The 21,564-nt window shown below is 38.9% G+C and overlaps 2 protein-coding genes and 1 long non-coding RNA gene across 3 annotated transcripts in view; 2 read left to right on the top strand and 1 right to left on the bottom strand.

Annotated features, from left to right (window-relative positions):
• The first annotated feature begins 328 nt into the window (after positions 1-328).
• rasa1a (RAS p21 protein activator (GTPase activating protein) 1a) lies at positions 329-16,253 on the top strand. The gene is made up of 26 exons (XM_020922403.2): positions 329-676; positions 928-1,521; positions 8,637-8,789; positions 10,160-10,295; positions 10,525-10,595; positions 10,780-10,897; positions 11,092-11,123; positions 11,390-11,442; positions 11,588-11,738; positions 11,832-11,910; positions 11,985-12,108; positions 12,182-12,338; positions 12,427-12,514; positions 12,609-12,689; positions 12,829-12,986; positions 13,068-13,144; positions 13,223-13,395; positions 13,459-13,618; positions 13,944-14,086; positions 14,175-14,290; positions 14,361-14,447; positions 14,530-14,597; positions 14,676-14,764; positions 14,847-14,924; positions 15,002-15,136; positions 15,409-16,253. The coding sequence occupies exons 2-26, from the start codon at positions 1,013-1,015 to the stop codon at positions 15,490-15,492; spliced, it is 3,120 nt and encodes a 1,039-aa protein (XP_020778062.1). The 5' UTR covers positions 329-676; positions 928-1,012; the 3' UTR covers positions 15,493-16,253.
• Positions 16,254-16,334: 81 nt separating this feature from the next.
• On the bottom strand, positions 16,335-19,664 carry ccnh (cyclin H). Its single transcript, XM_020922516.2, has 9 exons — positions 19,272-19,664; positions 19,067-19,189; positions 18,926-18,999; positions 18,655-18,868; positions 18,414-18,577; positions 18,267-18,337; positions 18,070-18,178; positions 16,498-16,561; positions 16,335-16,431 (listed from the first exon to the last, which is right to left on the bottom strand). The coding sequence occupies exons 1-9, from the start codon at positions 19,386-19,388 to the stop codon at positions 16,405-16,407; spliced, it is 963 nt and encodes a 320-aa protein (XP_020778175.1). The 5' UTR covers positions 19,389-19,664; the 3' UTR covers positions 16,335-16,404.
• The window catches only part of LOC129411227 (uncharacterized), a 34,743-nt gene continuing 32,822 nt past the window's right edge, over positions 19,644-21,564 (top strand). The window contains exons 1-2 of the long non-coding RNA XR_008633198.1: positions 19,644-19,716; positions 20,100-20,168. This is a non-coding gene — a long non-coding RNA (uncharacterized LOC129411227). The remainder of the gene's footprint in view (positions 19,717-20,099; positions 20,169-21,564) is intronic.

The raw sequence follows: 21,564 nt of genomic DNA on the forward strand, positions 1-21,564 counted from the left end.
CCAGTAAGTAAAAGAAAAAAACCTAATGTAGCCATTTCAAGGTTCACAGTAGACTACATCAACTTTACTTCTTACCTTCTTTACCTTCGCTGAATGGGTCGACACGATGGTCCGATTAAGCAGTTCATTAGGTTAATAATATTCTGTGTCTAACTTTGCTTAGATTAGAGGGAATTTGTAGCCTGTGTGCCATATTGTTGTATGAAATTCTAGGAATAAGTTATTGATCAAAGAAGTGTTGGATGTATGCCTGGATTAGGCGGAGGAGCTCGGTGTTCACTTGGCTCTGCCTACTCTGACTCTGGCCGAGTGGGAAGAGGAGGGAGGGGAGAGCAAAGCGCAGCAGTAGGCAACCACTAGCACCAGCCTCAAACCAGAAATAAAGACGAAGTTCACCCGCACGCGTTACTAAACATATACTTTCAGCAGATAGTTCGTGGAAAAATGTTATCTCGGAAATTTTGACGTCGGGATGCTGTCATTTTTGTACTAAATGAAAGACGTCAACAGTCTGGGGAAAAGGAAACAACAACACTGGGAAAGACTGGATTACACACAGCAGTGACAATAAAACAACATTCCCCGACAAGTGGACAGTCTGGTGTCGAGGGTGAAGTCCCGACGCACACACGCGGAAATAGTTGTGCCTTTATGTTTTTCTTGAAATTGTTAAAGTGTAAGTATGTGTTTGTTTCCTTTCCGTACACTTTAAAGTTTATAAACCATGAAGGGATAGCGAGAAAAACTCATCAAGTGTCTCGAGGCTGCAGTTAGCCATTCTGTTAGCATTAGCTTGTCTTCAGTTGCAAACGATTGCGGAGTGAAGCTAACGCCCGCTGGAGCAGTCCATAAGCTGTTAGCTGTGTGGCTAATGTTAGCAGGCTGGCTGAACGCGTATCTCAAACTTTTTGTGTTGTTTCTCCGCAGCCCAAACGCTGAAGGAGAGTTGTGGAAATAGGGGGGAAGGGCAGGTTCCCTTCTGGACTTTTTCCCCTCTACAGATCTTTTTAAAATGATGGCAGCAGAGGTGAGCAATGAGGATACGGGCTCAGTCAAGACAGGGACTGGTGGAGGAGGCCCGGAGACGGCCCCTTTCCCCTACTATCCCAAGTCCAGAGTGCGAGTGTCTGATTTGGGACAAGGAGCAGCGCAGCCCTTCCGTCAGAACTCAAACACATCCCCGGACTCTGTGAATGACATGAGCCTCGCTTTCACCATGCCTGGTGGGGACTCCGGACCAGCACTGTCCGCCTCGGGGAGTGGCGGGGGAGGTGGACATTTCCAAGGGAGCGGGGGCAGCTTGTGTTATTCTCCTTCTTCGGATGGCCCTGATAGCCGGGTCTCACCCACATCGTCCTGCCCGGACGGACCCAGTGTTTTCCCCCCACTGCCGCCTCCTCCCCCCTCTGTGGGCTGTGGGGGGCTCGGCGGCACGCTGGATGAAGGAGACCTGCCGGATGGACCAGAATGGGTGGATGATGATGAGGTGGTGTTCCCACTCTCTGCACCTCCCACCAACCAGTAAGTACCACCAAGAGCACAGGCCTAGAAAGATGCTGCATCTAACTCTGTGTCAGAGTCTATGTGCTTTATCTGAACACTCATCAGGGTTAACTGAATCAGTGTCCCTGAAGTGGAATATTTGGAAAGCACTTGTTAATCTAGCACCCACAGTATTTAAGTAAATTAAGTAGAGTATTTAAGTAAATACGGTGCCTGTCTAATATTTCATTGAGGATTGCTCTGATATTTGCAAGACATTGACAATAACTTTTAAGTTTAACACAAGAAAGCAAGCAGCTTCATAATGTAAAAAACAACATGATGTCTGTATACTACCTCTTTATCATGTAGGGCAGAACAGACCTTAACCTTAAACATGAAGTTGAACTAAAACCTTCCCTTTTTGTTTTGGTCTCATTAAAAAGTACTGATATCATACAATTAGAAATTGAGTTAATGTGGAATCAGCTCTAAGGAGCTGTAATGTGTAAATAGAAATGGGTGTTTTTTTAACTGTGATGATACATTTTTCAATATTTAAACACCTTCCAACCAAAGTGAAGAGTTGAGCTAATCTCTTTTTACTTGTACTTTTTTGTTTATTTGTACTATTGGCACAGTAAGGCTACTGATATTGTACTAGAGTTTAATTTCCTACATGCTTTACTTACAAACAGAAGGTCAACTAAAGAGACCCCTTACCTTTCCTCTTTTTAGCTTTTGTGGTTTCTGAGGATTGGTTGTGGTGATGTTGAAATATTGCCCGCAGTTGCATATTAATAGCCACTTCCTAGATTTTCAACTAAACAAGGGAAGAGCTGTCTGCTTTTACTGATATGCAGTTTGTTAGCTATGCTTATTTTGTTCTATTTCATACCCCACCACATCGATCAGAGTAAAACTAAACCTGAAGGATGAATATAATCTTTGTACATAACTGTCTCTCTCTGGGCATATCTGGAGTTAAGTGTTATTGGTGACTCCTGCAGACAGTTGTGTCCTAAAAATGAGCCCTGATTAAATAAACAAGGATTAAGGCAAAGCACATCCGTCAGTGTTCAGTGAGTCACATGTAGCTTCAGGACACACATTTGTAGATTTCACCAGCTTTGTGTTTTTGGATATTTGACAATTCATCTTAGGATAAATCTTTACAATCATAAAAAGTCAGTTTTTGCTAAAAGAATGACTTGTACACATGATAAATGACAGGGCTGGATTGTGGTTGTCCTCCTCTCCACAAGGAGGTTCTCTGAGCACACAGTTTCCTCTAGTTTTTTTATAGTTTTTAGAGTACCCTACTGTGGGCTGAAAAAGACAAATTTGATTGCAAGATTATGCTTGACCGGGCTTGAGACTAAACGGAGCAAGTGGGGACCACACTAATATTCCTCTGTATTAAAAATACAGAGAGATATCATTCCAGATTTGCCAAGCAAGAATATTATAGCTAAAAGAATAATATTTCCATAGAAACAAGCAGGAGGAGGCTAATCTTCTGCAGCAAGATGGATTCTCACAATTTTGTGACTCTACAAACTCATGAAAGTCCATCTTGGCAGCTGCTCATGGGCCACAGACAGTACCAATCATAGACCAGCATTGTGGTGTTGGTCAGAAGGCAAAGGTGAAGCCCCAAGCAAACCATAACAAAACATGTCCATGCCTACTGGCGTACTTGTGAACGTTCCCATGTTTCACACAACTGGTAAGTGTCTGAAGCTTTCCTTGTGTTAATAGTGATGCACTAAATATGAATGAAGTTTTCAAATTATTTTGCGCTTCTAGCGTTTAGACTGATAACAGTCTGTTGTAAGTGTGTAAAGTCATAAATAGCCACTCAAAAGCTTCTGTACCTGTACTGAATGCCGTGTGTGACATTATTTAGCAAAAAACGGCATTTCACACAACATTGGCAACCATTTTCACATGTATAAGAAGGCAAAGTAGAAAGACTAAACACTCACTACTTTCCGTAAAAACAATATGGCTCTGATGAACTGCAATTTAATTGTACTGTGTGTTTGAACGTCCTGATAGGGCCAGGTTAGAAGGAGTGTTTGTGCAGATACAAGTCCAGCCAGAGTAAGGATGCAAGTTTTTCTGCATTTTTCAATCAAATAAACGGTACAAAAACCTAAACTATATATCTAAATAACTCTTTTATGTAAATTTAATTTCGTATGATTGAAAAGTTTAACCCATATACATTTGTAAATTATTAAAGTGCTCCTGACAGGTTAGGTAAAAATTTTATTTGACAAAAAAAAGAAAATGTTTAAAATATCAGAAAACAGTATTTCTTATGTGTAAATAGTACCCAAATTTTGGATAGAATTCTCCTTAGTGTGATGTGATCAATATGGAACTCTCAAAAATAATTACTCTACTTGGAATTTTCAACATATTTTTCTTCTTTTCTTTGCAAACTACTTCTTGATTTGTTTAAAACTATACTTTATATTTACAATTGCTGCAAACAGAAATAGAAGGATGTAGCAGGTAGATTGTAGGTTTTTCGTGGGTCTGGGAATTCTCTTTATCCATTCTGTCCAAGTATGGTATTTAACATAAGAGAGTTCAAAGTACAAAACAAAATACATTTTATTTCTCCATTTTTCTTTTGTTTATTTTGAAATAATCTTTGCATATTGGAGGAGTTTTGGACGACTGCCTGGACTTTCTAACAGAAAGTTTGGTGAGGAGGTGCACCCACAAGCACCAAGAACCCAGATCATGAGGAACCAGATGGAGCAAAAATGAATCTGATCAATCACTATCTCTGCTCCATTGATCACTCAGTTACTATAGTTACTAGAAATCAGTCAGTTACATTCTACATACAAAAATGTTTCTTGGGCCTTCCACACTGCTCAAAGAAAGTGGGTATGGACACGCCCCGAAAACTGCCCACAACGCTTGCTTGGACTAGAGGAGGCGTACGTTGCAGTTTATGAATGTGACACAGTGTGAGATCGGGGAGGGCCTAGTTACTGTATAGTGTCCTTTCTGCCTCAGCTCTTCGGCTGCTGTCATAATCTCAACTCATGTCATGTATGGCCAATAATTAAACAAAAACAACAAATACATTGATCTAAAAACCAAGTCCATATGTCAATATCTGTATTTTACTGACCCATTTTGTCCATGCATACAGCAGCATGAGACAGGTGTACTTTGGATAGTAGTAGTATTTTTATTCCCAGCTGACTGCCTGGGGAGACTGGGCTTCAGTGCGTTCTGCACCTGGGCTCCTCTTGTATCTCTCAGAGTTCTGTTACAGACGACAAACACAGAGGAGGACTCAGAAGTTTAACCTAGCTCCACTCTGCTGGACGTGTCCAACTGTGTGCTTAGATCAACTGTGAAAATGAAAGTGGAGCTGTCACACCTCCTCTTATCTCCTGGAACGTCATCATTCAGAAAATAGTGGGTGCCTAAGTCATCGTCAAATTAATAACAGCCTTACTGTAATTTATGAGTGTAGTGCTCAGTGGCATTGCATCCAGTATTCCTCCATTTCAGACAATTTGTGCTTAATTTACAGACTATAGAACACTATCGCCTGAGCCTTGTATCCTCTGTGTATATGCTGTATTGATAAGGAAGCTCCATACGTTTCAGTAGGTTCTGCCATATCCTGTCATGCCTCTCCAATAGCCACACTCTGCTTGCTTTTCTCTCCTGCATCCTGTTTTCAAGACTTCTCAGCCACTTAAACTTTGGTCAGATATTTACCCCCACAAATCTTTTTATTTAATTTAAATCTATATTTATTTATTTTTTATCTATATTTTATTTTTTTGTTCCACAATTGTCAAGTGAAAAAATGTAATAAAAAACTAAGGCATTTAGCTAACTATCGGATGGCAGATGGCACATTTAGAAAGCAGGGAGGCCTCTTATCACTGCGACTGACCAGCTTGATGTCCAGGTCCACTGAGACTGAGGTTGTGGGGATGGTACAATATAAACTCAAAAGTTAATGTGTAAGTCAAGTTTGGTCAGATGGGATTAAACTATTTTTTGGCTAGATTGGAGTACAGTTACAGTGCATGGGTTTGTTTATGTCTGTATATGTTTAATGTAGGATGGTGAAATTAATATAATTTTAATGGAGATCCAATAATTTCTTATTGCAAATACTGATCAGTTTGGGTCTTTTTAATCGATTAACGTTCTGTCAGTAAATTTTCATTTGGAGCAGAGCTCAAACTTGTAAGGAAGAAATATGATTTCTTTTTAAATGGCAGTAATTAAACATTTGTCCTATTTATATACAATGTTAAAAGCCATACTTTAATGTAATAACCACATTGTCACTATGGAGACTGCCACTCCCTGTGTGTGCGGTCCTGCTCATTCACAAACCAATGGGCTGCTCTGGCTCTGGCTCATGATGCTCTGCTTTGAGAGTCGGAGGAGAGTTAGAGAAAGTCAGAGGATATAAGACGCAGCGCTACAGTTAGCCCAGGTTTTTTTTTTTTATCCAACTGCTTCTCTACCAAATGGGATTAGTCATTTCAAGCTCATACTATGGAGTCTACCTTTCTATATTGGGCTGCCTATTGGACTGACTTTATGGGACGATGAAGAGAGGCGTATCCCAGCAACACTTGGGGCACAGCATGGTAGTGCTTTCGGACATGGAGGTGTCTGGGTTGGATGAGGGGCAGCATCAGGGCAGCGGGCAGAGCGTGTGAGGCAGACAGAGATGCAGCAGAGAGCCAATTCAGCGTAAGTCAAACTAGAACATCACAGCCAATATGATAAACTAGACTGTGATAAAGACTAATAGCCACTAGGCCTGTCAAAAATCAATATCTAGTTTTGAAACTAGATACTCATCTTAGCAGGTCTCTATACTGAAAGAATAGGACCAAATTTTGCATTTCCTCTTGATCAGAAGTAGAAGAATACCACATGGCTGTAATAAAGAAACCACAATTATTTTGTCTTGAAAATGACATTCTGTTAAGGGTTTGCAGTTTTCATTAGGGTATACATATACCAAGGTTATTGGATTAATTGACAGTATTAAGGAGTCAAAATGAAGGCATTTCAATTAAATCTACACTCCAAAAGGTACTTTTATATGACTGTTTATGTCACATTAGCATTACTTAATCGTTCTGAAGGTTTGCTGTGAATACTACAGCTGAGGGGATCTATTAGACCATGTGAATGAAGGACTTCGCAGTTGTTTTGTCAGGGGTCTAATCATATTGTGACGTCCCTTTGGTGTATCTGTATAAAGCATTGAGTATTTCTCTTAGCATGGAAATCAAATTTGAAATGTTAGTTTTGTGACAACGTTAGCCAAGGCATTAGGATGAGGATATTATTTTTATTTGTGTGCAAGAAGCTTCAGTGACCTACTAAAATACATTAAGAGTAAGATGTGTATAGAGCAGAAGAGACTGGCTCAGCTTAGTGATGACACTGATATTTCAGAGGGGAACTTAATTTTTACAAGGTTCTGAAAACTACTTTAATTGACAGTGTTTACTTGTATAGCTTTGTGTATTTGTAGTATGTACAGTTATGATTTTTCTAACTATGCTGAAGTAGAAATCCAAATAGGCACAGCAGAACCCCTGTATCCCTGAGCTGTGCTCGGATCATGTACCGACACGACTAGGCATTCCTCCAGCGACAGACACACAGCTCTATCAACACTATCAAGACTCTGCTCCCACTGACTGCAGATAAACAGCCTTAGTGACTCTTCAAACCCTTATAGGACACTGTATTATAGCAAAATATATAGACTTTGCAGTCCTCTGACAGATAAGGGCAGACTTTGTTACAGGATCTTTAATGTATATTGGCAACTAAAAATACTCTGCAGTGCCTTGTATAGTATATAGTCACTGTCAAAAACTTGAGTGAAATTTTATGGCACTGCTCGTGCCTCAATGACACCAATGTGATGGGTTTTGGAATTCTCAAACACCTGGAGGATTGGCCTTGCTTTCACTCCTGTTTTGAGATGTCACCTCTATCTACTTTAACTCTGCACCGTCCTTAAAGTGTCTGCTTTAACCTGAGCTTCTCCCAGTTTGTGGTGTTATAGAGGCAGTTTTCCTCATACCTCACTCCTGACCTTCAGTAGGGAGCACTTACACTGCTCTTCTGTACCTCATTCTCCAGTACTCCCTTGGCTGTGTGTTGCACAGAAGCACATGCAGTGGCCTAAATTTGGAAAAAAGCGTGTTAATTTTTTACTTGAAGTCGCTAAAGCCTGTCAAGTTCAACCTCACCTTCTGAAAATTTAACCACACTTCCCACACTGTAGAGAGAGACACACACTTTTAAGGGAACTGGAACTTCTCAACAGTTTAAATAAAGATGCCCTTCCAGTATTTGTTTTAGCACTCGTGTCTTGTATGTTAAAAGCACTAAGTAATTCAGAGAATCCCAGTAAGAATCCGATGATAGCTTTGCAGTCCATCAGAATAGTGCTAAAACGTGTCCACTGTAAATGTGTTTAGGTTCAAGTAAAGCACAAAAAGTGACTGGACTTTCAAATGAACAACAAAGACGCAGAAATATTATTCAGTACCTTTCTCTGAAAGCAGTTTTTAATAGGTTTGTACTAAAAATATCCATAGGGCAATATACAATCTTCTTGGTAATACATATATGCAGGATGCTGTATTGCAGTACTTTTAATGAGATATAGTATAATAACTGAGTTATACATTTATAATAAAACTTAACCTAACTTTAAGATCAGCAGATTTTTATAATAATCATCAAAAATCTATTGTTTTCTGATATAAAGTTTGTCAGTCATGGGCAGTAAATGACAATGCATTTCATTATTATTGATATGCGTGTTTTGGTCACGGGATATGTATCATGGACCCTGTGTCAGGATACCTATTGTGTTGTGACGTCCTTGGCAATACCCAGCACTAGCTTTGAGTTTGTTTTGTACTTGGAGCTCCTTCTGCGTCATTTTGGCATTTTTCTTTTACTGTCGGATAGCTTCAAATAAACAATTTTATAACACCAAATATCACAAAACTCTTAACCCTTAACAGATAATTGTATCAAATATAAAAGATGTAATTTAGATTCATATTCTCTGTAAAGACTTTGAAATGTGTGTGTTTTGTGTTTTCCAGGTGGTACCATGGCAAGCTGGACCGCACCATTGCTGAGGAGCGCCTGCGCCAGGCCCGGACCCCCGGCAGTTACCTCATCAGGGAGAGTGACCGGCGGCCTGGCTCCTTTGTCCTGTCCTTTCTCAGCATGACCAGTGTGGTCAACCACTTCAGGCAAGTCCAGCCATTAGACAACACCAGTATCAAACACGAGTATATTCATGTTCACACCTGCTCATGGTCTAGTTTTTGGTCCTTTTTGAGAGCTGAAGTCCATACTGCAGTTACTCAAACTGCAGACAAGTTTTTAGTAGGAAAAAAGTAGGCATGTTCATGATTCATCTTTTACTCAAACTGGAGTATAATGAGATCTGGTATTATGTAAAAACCTACCTAAATGAGGGCAAATAAACCATGAAATAAACAGTGAAATTGCTGATCTCTGTAAATGTACTAGTCTATTACTTTGCAAATTGTACTTGAACTTGGAGTAGTTTTGAAAATCAGAAAAGCTTTATTGCCTTTGTCAACGAACAAAGTTCAGAGAAATGTGCTTTAATGATTTTACGCAAATCTAACTAACAAAAATAGTACATATAATATCAGCATGCATAGTAAAGTAAAATTAAAATGTCATGGTTAAATAAAAATTATCTTATGCAAACCTTTTACATGCTTATTAATTATGACCATTCATGGGGTGGTGTGAGAAGAAATCATAATCTAACTTTGTGAAATGTGAAAGTCTAAGTAGCTCGTGTGTCTGAGGCTGTTTATACTGCCATGTCTCTGTACACTTTAGCGGGCTCATCAGAAGTGATGGTAGTTTTCTGTAGAATACATAGTCACTCATGTGCTACTTCTGCCTCCTTTCATTAAACATGAGCTAAAGGAGGACACTGCTCTGGACCAGTAGCCTCACCGTAGGGCTGTTTCTCTCCCTCACTGGAGATCAAACAAGACACATCAAGCAAAACAGTCTGCTCAACAGTCTGCCATCTGTTCACTGCTCAAATCACTTTGTTCTGTCTGAAAACCCTCATTCAATTTTTTAGTTTTTCTCAACTATGACTTAACTCTAAATGGGATTAAAATGGGGTCATTAATTTACCATATTTATCTTTAGTTTGTTGTAACTTTCTAGTCATACTTGATACAGAAACTAAGAACTTCAAAATGTAACTGTAGTAAGTTCAAGAATCCTAACTGTATATCATATGGAAAATGCTATTGTTTTGTGGTAAGGATGTTTGCCGCTGTTTGATGCTCAATGAAAATGTGTAAAGCAGATTTAAAAAATGATATGTGAAAGAAGTAGATGACAAAAGACGATGGAGCCAAACTTTTAGTTTTTGTTTTTTTTCCCTCAGGAGTCATATTGTAGTAGTAGTGCAGTAGTAATCCAATATTGGTATATCTTTAAAGCATAGACTGTATGATTTCAGCCCTGTGAGATAACTGCTGTTGTGATTTTGGGCTCTACAAACTAAATGCAATTTGATTGATGTCATGTTGTGTTAATATAATATGAATGAATGTTTCAGGATAATCGCCATGTGTGGGGACTATTACATTGGTGGGCGGCGGTTTTCGTCCCTCTCAGACCTGATTGGTTACTATAGCTATGTGTCCTGTCTGCTCAAAGGAGAGAAACTGCTGTCTCCAGTGGCGCCCCCAGAGGTGAGGTGCAGAACTACGTGGGCTATATAGGTTTTTACTGCCCCTGTTATTTGTTATAGTTTAATTTAATAAGCAGTTCAACTTTTTCTATAACTGTATATGGTGGGCAAATTGAACTCTGTTCAAGTGAGACCTCTAGACCACTGCCCTGTCATTGCCTCCATAAAAGGGACAGTTTTATCATGTGCATTGTATAACTTATTTCTGCATTATGAATTATGTTTCACAGCCTGTTGAAGATAGGAGGAGAGTAAGGGCCATTCTTCCATACACCAAAGTGCCAGATACTGACGAAATCAGGTGGGCAGGTCTAAATGCCTTTCTAATGAAATAATAAAGTGCAAACTGTAAAACATTTTTTAGACAAAAATTTCATGGAACTTACAGTTTAGTGTTATATGTCAAGGACAAGACACTAGAGCCCTCTGCTGGTGTTTCATCTGTACTGCAGCTTGTGTATTAATGTTTTTCTCTATTCGTGCAGCTTCCTTAAAGGGGACATGTTTATTGTTCACAATGAACTGGACGACGGCTGGATGTGGGTGTCCAATGTCCGTACAGAGGAGCAGGGTCTTATTGTGGAAGATCTCGTGGAAGAAGTGGTATGTTTTTTTTCTTTTAAATGTCATGAAACAAACAAGTGTAAAATGTGCAATCTCTGTATTTTGCTTGATTTAGGACCATACCAGTTCCTCCTATGCACTACTTTTTCAAGAGATGATAAATCATGAGTATATTTTTGTCACCGTCAGGCTGGGGGTTCTGTCCTACTAACAACTGTGTTTTTTCTCACCAGGGCAGGGAGGAGGATCCTCATGAGGGAAAAATGTGAGTGGGATTGCAATTTAAGCATTTATTTATGCCATTTATTAGAAATGTAGTAATGTGCATATACAACAATTTAACATTTTATTAATAATTGAACTTATTTTACTTTGCTCTGTCTTGTAAGATTATGCTTATATTGATGCTACTGTGTTTTACATAGTTGTAGTACAAACAACGCCTCTTTTAAATTGTATTTTTATGAAACTGTTGAGAATTATGGAATGACTTTCCTTTGTTTCTTTTCTAACGCATTCATTTGTGTGTAGCTGGTACCATGGAAAGATTACCAAACAAGAGGCCTATAACCTCCTCATGACAGGTACGCTTCTTCACTGACATCGATCAAACACAACTATGAAACTAGAGCAATGTTAATGTGCATCTTTTGTCAAAATTCTGCTGTGAGCAGCACAAACCGATTTATTTAAATAAACAAACTGCTGAACATGCGCTCGTTATTTCAGTGGGCCAGGTGTGCAGCTTTCTAGTGCGACCCTCGGACAACACGCCGGGAGACTACTCCCTATTTTTTCGCACCAATGAAAACATCCAAAGGTTTAAGATCTCCCCCACCCCAAACAATCAGTACATGATGGGAGGGAGGTACTACAACAGGTGTGTAAGCATGTCTTCAGAAATCTTTAGAAGTAATATTAAGCTGAATTTGAGGATTTATGTAAAGTCACTGTTGTTTTGTTTTTATGGCAGTGTTGATGACATAATTGAACACTATAAAAAAGAGCAAATTGTCGAGGGCTACAACCTTAAAGACCCAGTGTCAGTCCAAGTATGTATGAGGTGTTTTTATTTTCATTTTATAATTGACAAGCAAAACTAGGTATTAACATTAGGTTTGTTTAGCACCAGGAACAAGTCATTAATGACACAGTGGATGGAAGAGAAATCTATAACACTATCAGGCGAAAACCAAAAGATGCTTTCTACAAAAATATTGTCAAGAAAGGCTACCTCTTGTTCAACAAAGGTATGGATTTATTTTGGTAATACTGACACTTTAGACAGACATTGCAAATATATCTGTGCTTTTCTATCAACAGGAAAAGGAAAGCGTTGGAAAAACCTGTACTTCATTCTTGAGGGAAATGATGCCCAGCTCATTTACTTTGAGAGTGAGAAGAGAGCCACCAAACCCAAAGGGCTGATTGACCTGAGTGTGTGCTCGGTGTACGGGGTTCACGACAGTCTGTTTGGCAGGTGAGCAGAGCTGGACCTGGGGACTCAAATAAATATATCTATGAATGAAATGACGAAATACAGTAATGTTTCTCATTCTCCTTTTTAGGCCAAACTGTTTTCAGATTGTTGTCCAGCACTTTAGTGAGGAACAGTACATTTTCTACTTTGCTAGTGAAGCTCCAGAACATGCACAGGTACAAAGTTAACTCACAACACTGAAGTTAGTTTCATTGTATTGTTTTTAATTGATATGGACAATGTCATTTTCACGTATCATTTATCGTGCAGGATTGGATGAAATGCCTTCAGGATTTTTGCAGTAACCTAAGAAAAACCACTGCTCCCACAACAAACAAAAGGCTGAGACAGGTAAACAAATGGTTTCTAGATTTGCATTTGTATAAATCATCATAATATATTAACAGCACAATTGTACTGCTTTTTAGTTTATTAAATTGCTAAAACTGTATACATATAAAGCCTGTATATGTATATGCATTTGTTCCAGGTGAGCAGTCTGGTCCTCTATGTGGAGGAGGCTCACAAACTGCCTGTCAAGTACTTCACAAACCCATACTGTAACATCTACCTGAACAGTGTGCAAGTGGCGAAGACACATCCACGAGAGGGACAGAATCCAGTGTTCACAGAGGAGTTCATTTTTGAGTCAGTCTCACTCCTAATCCTTTACATTTTATCTTCTTTAATTTCTTGTGTAATCCAAACCTGTATTGTTCTCTTTTTCAGTGATTTATCAAATGAAATTAATAGATTTGAAATCAGTCTAAGCAACAAAACAAAAAAGAGCAAAGAAAGTGACATATGTAAGCCCAGACCTTTTTAACTGTTTAAATATTTGTGTGTTTAGACTGTAACTTCTACTCTCTTTTCTCTTCTTCAAGTGTTTATGCGCTGTCAGCTGAACCGTTTACAAAAGGGCCAGATGATTGACGAGTGGTTCCCCCTCAGCTCCCATGTGCCTCTGAAGGGCATCGAGCCGGGGTCTCTGAGGGTGCGGGCACGTTACTCCATGGAGAAGATCATGCCCGAAGAGGAGTACAATGAGTTCAAAGAGGTCAGGTTTCTGGTACAGTATTTATTTAAGTTCATATCTTATATTTTCTTGTTTTATTTGTAGATGATCTTACAAAAAGAGTTCCATGTTATCTATGCTCTGGCCCACGTGTGTGGCCAAGATCGCACCCTGCTGGCCAGTCTGTTACTGCGCATCTTTAGACACGAGAAGGCTGAAGCTCCATTACTCAGGACGCTCAACGACAGAGAAATCAACATGGAGGGTAAGAAAATATTTTGCCAGTGCAGACTATAAAGGTGTTTTCAATTAGATTTTAAACTTTTCAGTTTTAGAGCTAAAATGCCACCTGTGCCCAGCTAAACACACACAAAAAAGATACATCAAATGTAGTTCTAAATTTTTGGTCAATTTACAACATTGATAGCACATGTCACACAATACAGTCAGAAGAGATTGCAAGTTATGAAACAAATTATGAAATAAAAAGTGCAGAATTTGGTCAACTGTCTAAATCTCACCTTAAGATATTTGCCTTATGATGATATTTTGAGTATATTATCATCAACTCTGTATTTTGTCTTATCTAGATGAGGCCACAACTCTGTTCCGGGCCACCACACTGGCCAGCACGCTGATGGAGCAGTACATGAAAGCTACAGCCACTCCGTTTGTCCACCACGCACTGAAAGACACCATCCTCAAGATCATGGAGAGTAAACAGTCGTGTGAGGTAAAAAAAGAAAGAAAGCAAAGCTTTTTTTTTTTCATGTTTTAGTCTCATGTTTTGTTTTTATTTATTGCTTTGTTTTAATTTTTAGCTAAATCCATCCAAACTTGAAAAAAATGAGGATGTGAATCTAAACCTGGCTCATCTGCTCAACATCTTGTCTGAACTGGTGGAAAAGATCTTCATGGCTGCTGAGATACTTCCACCGTAAGAACTAAAGTCACATTCACACTGTATTTGGATTGCCTTCTTATGTTTACAAATTATTTCCATTCAGGACACTGAGATATATCTATGGTTGTCTACAAAAGTCAGTACAGCAGAAATGGCCCACAAACACCACCATGCGGACAAGAGTCGTGAGGTAAACAACAGAAACCCATACAACCATTCTTCAGTTTTTTAAAAATTTTTTTAATGCAACTCAGAAATTCTATTTTTTGTAGTGGATTTGTCTTTCTAAGGCTAATCTGTCCAGCCATCCTCAATCCAAGAATGTTTAATATAATTGCTGGTGGGTTTTCTTCAACCTGTTTAAGCACATAACTGTTTTATTGTAAAATACTATGTTACAATAAATGTTATCTTTCAGATCCACCATCTACAACAGCAGTCAGGACACTCACATTAGTGGCTAAGTCAGTCCAGAATCTTGCCAACCTGGTAGAATTTGGTGCCAAGGTATTTAAAATACATATACAATTTATATTAAACAATGAAAAATAATACAAATGATAAATGTCTTTGTAATTTAAATAAACAGGAGCCCTATATGGAGGGTGTTAATCCATTTATTAAAAACAACAAACATAGGATGATTATGTTCCTGGATGAGTTAGGGGTAAGTCAAGTTTTACTTTTAATTAACACTTGTTTAATTATATTTGATGTTTAATATTCAATTGCATTGTTCTCCAGAATGTCCCTGAACTCCCTGACACGACTGAGCACTTTAGGACAGACCTGTCCCGGGACCTGGCCGCGCTGCACGAGGTCTGTGCCACACATTCAGATGAGCTGCGCACTCTGAGCAACGAGAGGGGGGCTCAGCAGGTCAGCAACACAACCAAACGATAATCACGAGACACAACAAAGACAAAAAAGGGACAACAATCACAACACAACTGTATGACAGGCAATTTGGGGGAAAATGTGTGTTTGTGACAGTGATGAATGCCCTAAACAACCATTGCCAAATGTCTTAGTGTTTTAATCATCACATCTCATCTAATTTTTATACAAGATCTATCTGCATTTTTGCAATGGTGACATGAAATTGACAAACTATTTAATTTTATCTGTTTTTCTGTGCTTGTTTGTTACAGCATGTGCTGAAAAAGCTACTGGCCATCACAGAGCTCCTCCAACAAAAGCAAGCTCAGTATGCCATGTCCAACAGCAACAGGTAGTACTGCCCTCCCTCTTCTCTCCTCCCATCCTCCCACCGAGTCTCCAAGGGACCAGACCAGACCGAGCATGCTCCACCCTCATCACCATGGCAACATCTCCATCTTTCATCATGTCCTTCCAGTAGCCACACCCTCTTTCTGGTCTACCTGTTGTCTGTCCTGTTTGCCTCAAGAAAGCTATGCAACAACAGCTAAGCACAATCAGACAGTGCTTGGCAAAACAAGGGTTTTGCTCATTTTGATTCCTTTTTGGGTACATTTCATTCCCTTTACCATAAGGGCCAAATTTTGTAAGTGTTAACTGCTATGTGTTGATAGCAAAAGTTGCCAAAGTATGCCCTTCCCCTTTACAAGGAATCGGACATGGTAGTCCTCTTTGCCCACCATTCTTGTAACTGGATTATGCTTTTATACTGTAATTAGCGACTGATTTATTTTAAACTTGTGACAATATCTGCAAAGTGCTGAAACTGGCATTGTGTTTCATTATTTTCTTTGTTTTCTAGATTGGAGCAAAGTCTTTTACAAAAGTATGGCTATTTTATATTAAGAATAATTTCTCTTGCTGGAATCATGAGTATATAAGTGAGATAAACTGAGTTTATTACTTTTTTCAGTTGTATCAGCTTTCAGTGATTATTTGGTCTTTATTGAACCTGCCAGACATACTCAGAAACCAAGTTAAGAGTTTACAGCTGATTTTTTAAATAGTCCAAACTGTATCAGACATGCATGCACTTATTAAACAGTTTTGTAAAGTAGCCCAGAGTCGTCATTTGTGCTGTCCTGGAGAAAAGTTAACAAATAGAACATTTTTATAGAACATTACAAACATTCAGAGCTACTTAAAAATATGTTTTATTTTGAACAGTAACATACAAATGTACATTAATGCAGTGCATTTAACTCCTTTCATATCAGATCTTCATCAGACAGCTCCTGTGAAAAGTAGAAATCGACGTAAATAATAGAATTTGCCCAATACTATTTTTCAAAGCGTTTTACCTCTTCTATTATGCGTGGTTCTTTTGCTACATGTCCGTCTTCTTCATATCCTCTTTTCCGTTTGCTGAAAGTACCAATATGTTTTACATTTGTTGTTTTTCATAGTTTCCATATCATCATCACTAGTTTTAGTGTTGAACATCTAGTTTTAGCACTGCCAAGCCAAGCTGGGCCAAACCTATGCAATTGGTGAGAACTGTGCTTTCGACAAACCTATCAACTTTATTTTCCAGGACAGAGTGCACCATCATGTCTCTGGCTGCTGCTATCCAGGTAATGTGAGGTGCAAGCAGACTTCCACCTGGGAGTCAGTGGCAGCTGAACCACACAGCCTTCAGCCTGAAGAAGACCCGAGTCTGTATTAAGCGTGTGGCCTCTGCTCCTGTTAGTCCTATTCAATATGACAGTTCTATGAGAATCCACCTGCTGCATATCTGACCTCCCAAAGCCCTTCCCAAAATGTTTCAACTACAAGTCAGTGTGTCACAGGACAGGGAGCCAGGCCACTTTACCTTTAAATTATGTCATGGTTTGGATAAAAATGAACAAATAGGAATCCAAAGCAATGAAGTAGCATTATCTGCTGTCATCAGGGAATTGTAACCTCTTTCCTAGACAATACAAGCCTTAACCCCCTTTATATACACTACACTGTTTGCAAGCTCTTCCTTGCATCCATCAATGACTTCCAATGTCTTTTTCATAGAAGTTGCCCAAAACAAACTTACATTGATTTATTTTTCCGTACATACATACAACTGTAAAGTAACAAGGTTTTGTGTAGCTAAAACGCTAGTCCAGACTTTTGTAATGTGCATGTGCTAACCCTGACTGAACTTAGTGTGTGGGCCTATTCTCTCTACATGCTGCTCTAACATCACCTTATCTGGGTGGAAAAACATTTATGCATTTGCAGTTCCTTACTCTATCATCCCTGCACTGACTGTTTTCAGGTAGTTAATCACCACAAAAGACATGCCATGCACAGATTTATTATAAGCTTTTAGTCTTAAGTTTTTGATCAGCTGAAAAGTCTGAATCTGTGCCTGTCATAGTTCAAGTTCCCAAACTGTTTACTGTAGCTGCACTTAAGATACCACGGACCTCACCGACCTCACCAAGTGTTTCAAAGACTTTCAAGGACAGCAAACTCACAACTGAGCCTAAATGTCTGTTTTTGAAGTGATTATTATTCAAATATTATTCCAATATCAACTATGCTATGTCGTATGGATGATGTAGGTAGGAATGTGGCGTGCTATAGTGCTTTTTGTCTTTTTTCATACAGCTGATGTGTTCCTTTTTATTTTTCTACCTGATACTGAACCTTGAACCTTTTTGCATCTTAGATACAACAACTTGAAAATAAAAAGTACATGAGTGAGTTGTGGGAAATATCTTGCATGGATTGCTTGCATGAAGTGCTTTGAAAACGACACTAACATTTTTAAAAGACCAATGAAAGTACCTATTTAAAGTTAAGTAAATTAAACTTTAATGTTAAATAATGTAAATATTCTGCAACAATTTCTTCTTACAGTCTAAGACTATCACAAAAAAGGCCACCCTTACTTGCTTGAGCTTGGGACAAATTCAGCATGTATCCTCTCCAGCTTCTGCTTGTACATGTTCACTTCTTCTGGATTAGGAAGTTCATATTTCTTCATAAGAATTTTCATTCCTATTAAAGTGGGACAATAGGAGTTCAAAGGCGTATGCAGATCTCTACTGCCATCTGGTGGCAGTTAAGTGGAACCGAGTCTACTCACGTCTCATAGAATCGTACATCTTTGAGAGATTCTGCTTGTCCTCTTTTAAGCCCAGGCATTCAGTAATGTAACTAGGAACACATGCATGGCATTTACCAGCTCTATTGATGACTTCAGTGAATTAAGACTATGGCATTTTAGACATACCTCTCCATGTTAAGTCCAGCTCGTGATGCACTGCTCAGAATTGCTGTTAAAGCAATCTGTGATGGAGTGAAGAGCAATCCTATATCTGTCAAAGAAGCCTGTGTCAGGAAGTCATCAACATTCTTCCTCAGAGACTCAGGGTTTTCCAGTGTAGGGTACCTGGTCTATGAATAAAATAATGTGTTAATAAGTGTTAACTTTTTAGAGCAGTCACAAGTATTATTGTACACCATATCTTTACCTTCAGGTCAATGAGCAAACCCTCCATGGGTCTGTAAGGAGTGTGGACCACTAGGTGGAAGTTAAGTTGCTGAATCAGAAGTAACTCATACTCCAGGATCTGCTCTGCTACTCTCTCCTGTCCCGCAGAGGTCTCATGGACAAGGTTGGCCACAAACTGGCCACTTGAGACATTGAACTCATCCACTTTGCATGAGAGGTATGCACACGTCAGCCTAAAACACATCACAATCAGATATAGCCTTTTGATAGGGATTATACTGAAAACTTACATAATAATTCTTGGATGATACTCCATGACAGAATTGTTGAGGTAGAATCTTCTGAAGTACATGAGGGCTGTACCCTACACATGTCAGAATTAAAGAAAGGTGGAGCATTTCGAATTAAGTCAAACTTTGGTTTACACATACCACAACAGATTTGGGCATGGCAGGCTTGAAAACGTTGCAGAAGTCAAGAAGCCTCTTCTCATAGAGTCTGAATAAAACGTCTTCTTCGTGCCGCTTCAAGAATATGGAATCGTTAACCCCAGGCTGTTTAAAAAATATTTATTATATATATGTATATTATAGTTAATATATGAAATGTCCCCAAGACAAGTGTTAAAGCTTTTACCTTGACTGTTTCCATTACTTTCTTGCAAAACTTCTGATTGGCCTCACATCTTAATAACTCGAGTTCGTCCTCGCTCTTAAATATCCAGTACTTTTTATGAGAACTACTGTGGAACATCACGACTACTCTCACTTTCTCAACAAGCAGCAAAAACAACAGTGAGGAGTGTGTTAGCCTGTTAGCATTGACACTTGTTTGTTTTGTTTAAGAAATATAACACTCTGAGATGTCTTCTCCGTTAATGGCAATACCAGATATAGAAGGAATAATAATAATAATAATAATAAAAGACTGCGATGAGAAAGTAACTGAAATGTTAGAACCAGTTTAAATCCTCTTGTTTCAAAGCCAACACAAGTCGCAGAAGAACATCCTCCCTCTAGCGTCGCTTTTTTGATGACGTAGACAAACGTTCTCCAGAGTTGAGCGCGTGTTGTTGTTTTTGGTAAGTTTTTTCCACATCGGTTGTAAGCATTTATTGTAAGGAGTGTTTTAGAAAAAATGTAGGATGAGTGCCAGCTACAACGCAGTGTAATGTAATTCCAATAATAACGTTGTTTTGGAGCAAGATTTCAAAATGGTATTACTATGCTTTATCATAAGTTTTAAAATGACTGCCAAATCAATCAGTGAAATGCATGGATTCAGAGTAGACGTGTGGAACAGAAATCACATGTACATGTTTAGACGGAGCCACTCAACCCCCTCCCGTGTCTCCGTATACCGTCATTTGCATAAACATGAGTCATTTATGAATAATAAATGCCCGTGTACTCAGCGGGAGCCTTTAATTTGCATATCACCTCAGATACGCTTTTATTTCCTTAGTGCGGCGCTATCATGAAACCCTTCAAGCCCGCATTAACGGCGAAACCAAAGAAATGTTGCTTTTAACAGGTACGTATTGCATTATGGCGCTTTTACTATCTTAATCTTTGCGTTTCTCTGTGCCCTTTTCGGCTTCGCTGTCTCATCTGTTTGTTTTGTAAAACGCATGTGGTTGTACGGTCGGTTTAAAAATCCAGTAAGCAGGACTACAAGACTACAATATGGCTGGTGTCTGTCTGAAATGCATAAACATGAAGCGCCAATGCATTATTGATGAGAGCGTTGCAACGTTTACTGTAGCATGTGTGCGCGCAATGCGTCATGCGCTCGTTCACGTTGTCAGTTTGGATAACACGTTTTTTTTCTATGGCACAATTTTGACAGACTTATTGCAGATTGCCTGGCCTATAAGTTCGCCTACATCGCACTTTCTGAACTCTTTTCTGTCTTTTATTTCACATTTTTGAGGTTTTAAGGATACAGTATATTGAACCCATTTATAACAATTCAATAGCTAATGCTTATATGTGCATTATTATTCTTTACTGTGTCTTTATGCTCTGTAGTCAAAGGGGATTACAATTGTTATGTTATTCAGTTTTGCAGTGACAGGCACGAAATAATTATACATGCACTTTGAACCCACAGGTGGTATTTTGAGGCATTATATTTTATTTGTAACCTCTGTGATTAGTTTTTTTTTGTTTTGTTTTTGTTTTTTGTTTTTTTGTCAAGAAAGAGGGTCAAAAGACAGTCCTGGGACAGTTCATTTAACTGTTTACTGTGGATGTTGCTTATGTCTTTTATTGACTAAAGACCGTTTCAGTGTCTGATTTTCAAACTTTTTTTGGTTACATCAACAATTTTGAGAAGGGCTTTACATAAATATATTTAACCACATGGAGGCCTCTTATTACTACATTAATCTCTGAAGTGACATGACAACATTATTGAACTATATCTGTGATATTTAACCAGCAGCACAAAACATCCACATATGGCTTTGTAAAATAAGCACAAAAGCTAATACCTTATACCTTAGATTCTTTGGAATATTGTATTATATACGGCACTCTTGTCTGACTATTAAAATGGGATGTGTCTTTGCAGACTTCAATCCCGTTTTGCTTCACACATGAACAAATTAATTAAATCTTGGCTCAAACTGTGTATTGGTGCATATTAATTATTTTGCCCTTCATTTTGCATATAGGCGCCCTGCCCCCCTCTTATTTGCATGGCCGTTGCTGTGGTAACCCAGGGTGGCAGTGTGGATGAGAGACTTCTCCAAGGACATTCAGGCGTTGGGTCAGGTGCAATGTACTGCTGCCGGGCATTGACTTGAATCAAAATGGTGGTCGGGCCTTTTAGTTCTTTTGAGTTTGATACGGAAAAGTGCACTGATTTTTGGCCTTTAGTTTTCACTTGTTGGTTTGGGATCCTCTGTTTATGAGCTGTTTGAAAA

This window comes from Boleophthalmus pectinirostris, unplaced genomic scaffold, assembly GCF_026225935.1.
Source record: "Boleophthalmus pectinirostris isolate CB_2022bp ecotype Guang Dong unplaced genomic scaffold, ASM2622593v1 HiC_scaffold_4, whole genome shotgun sequence".
NCBI classification, from domain to species: domain Eukaryota; kingdom Metazoa; phylum Chordata; class Actinopteri; order Gobiiformes; family Gobiidae; genus Boleophthalmus; species Boleophthalmus pectinirostris.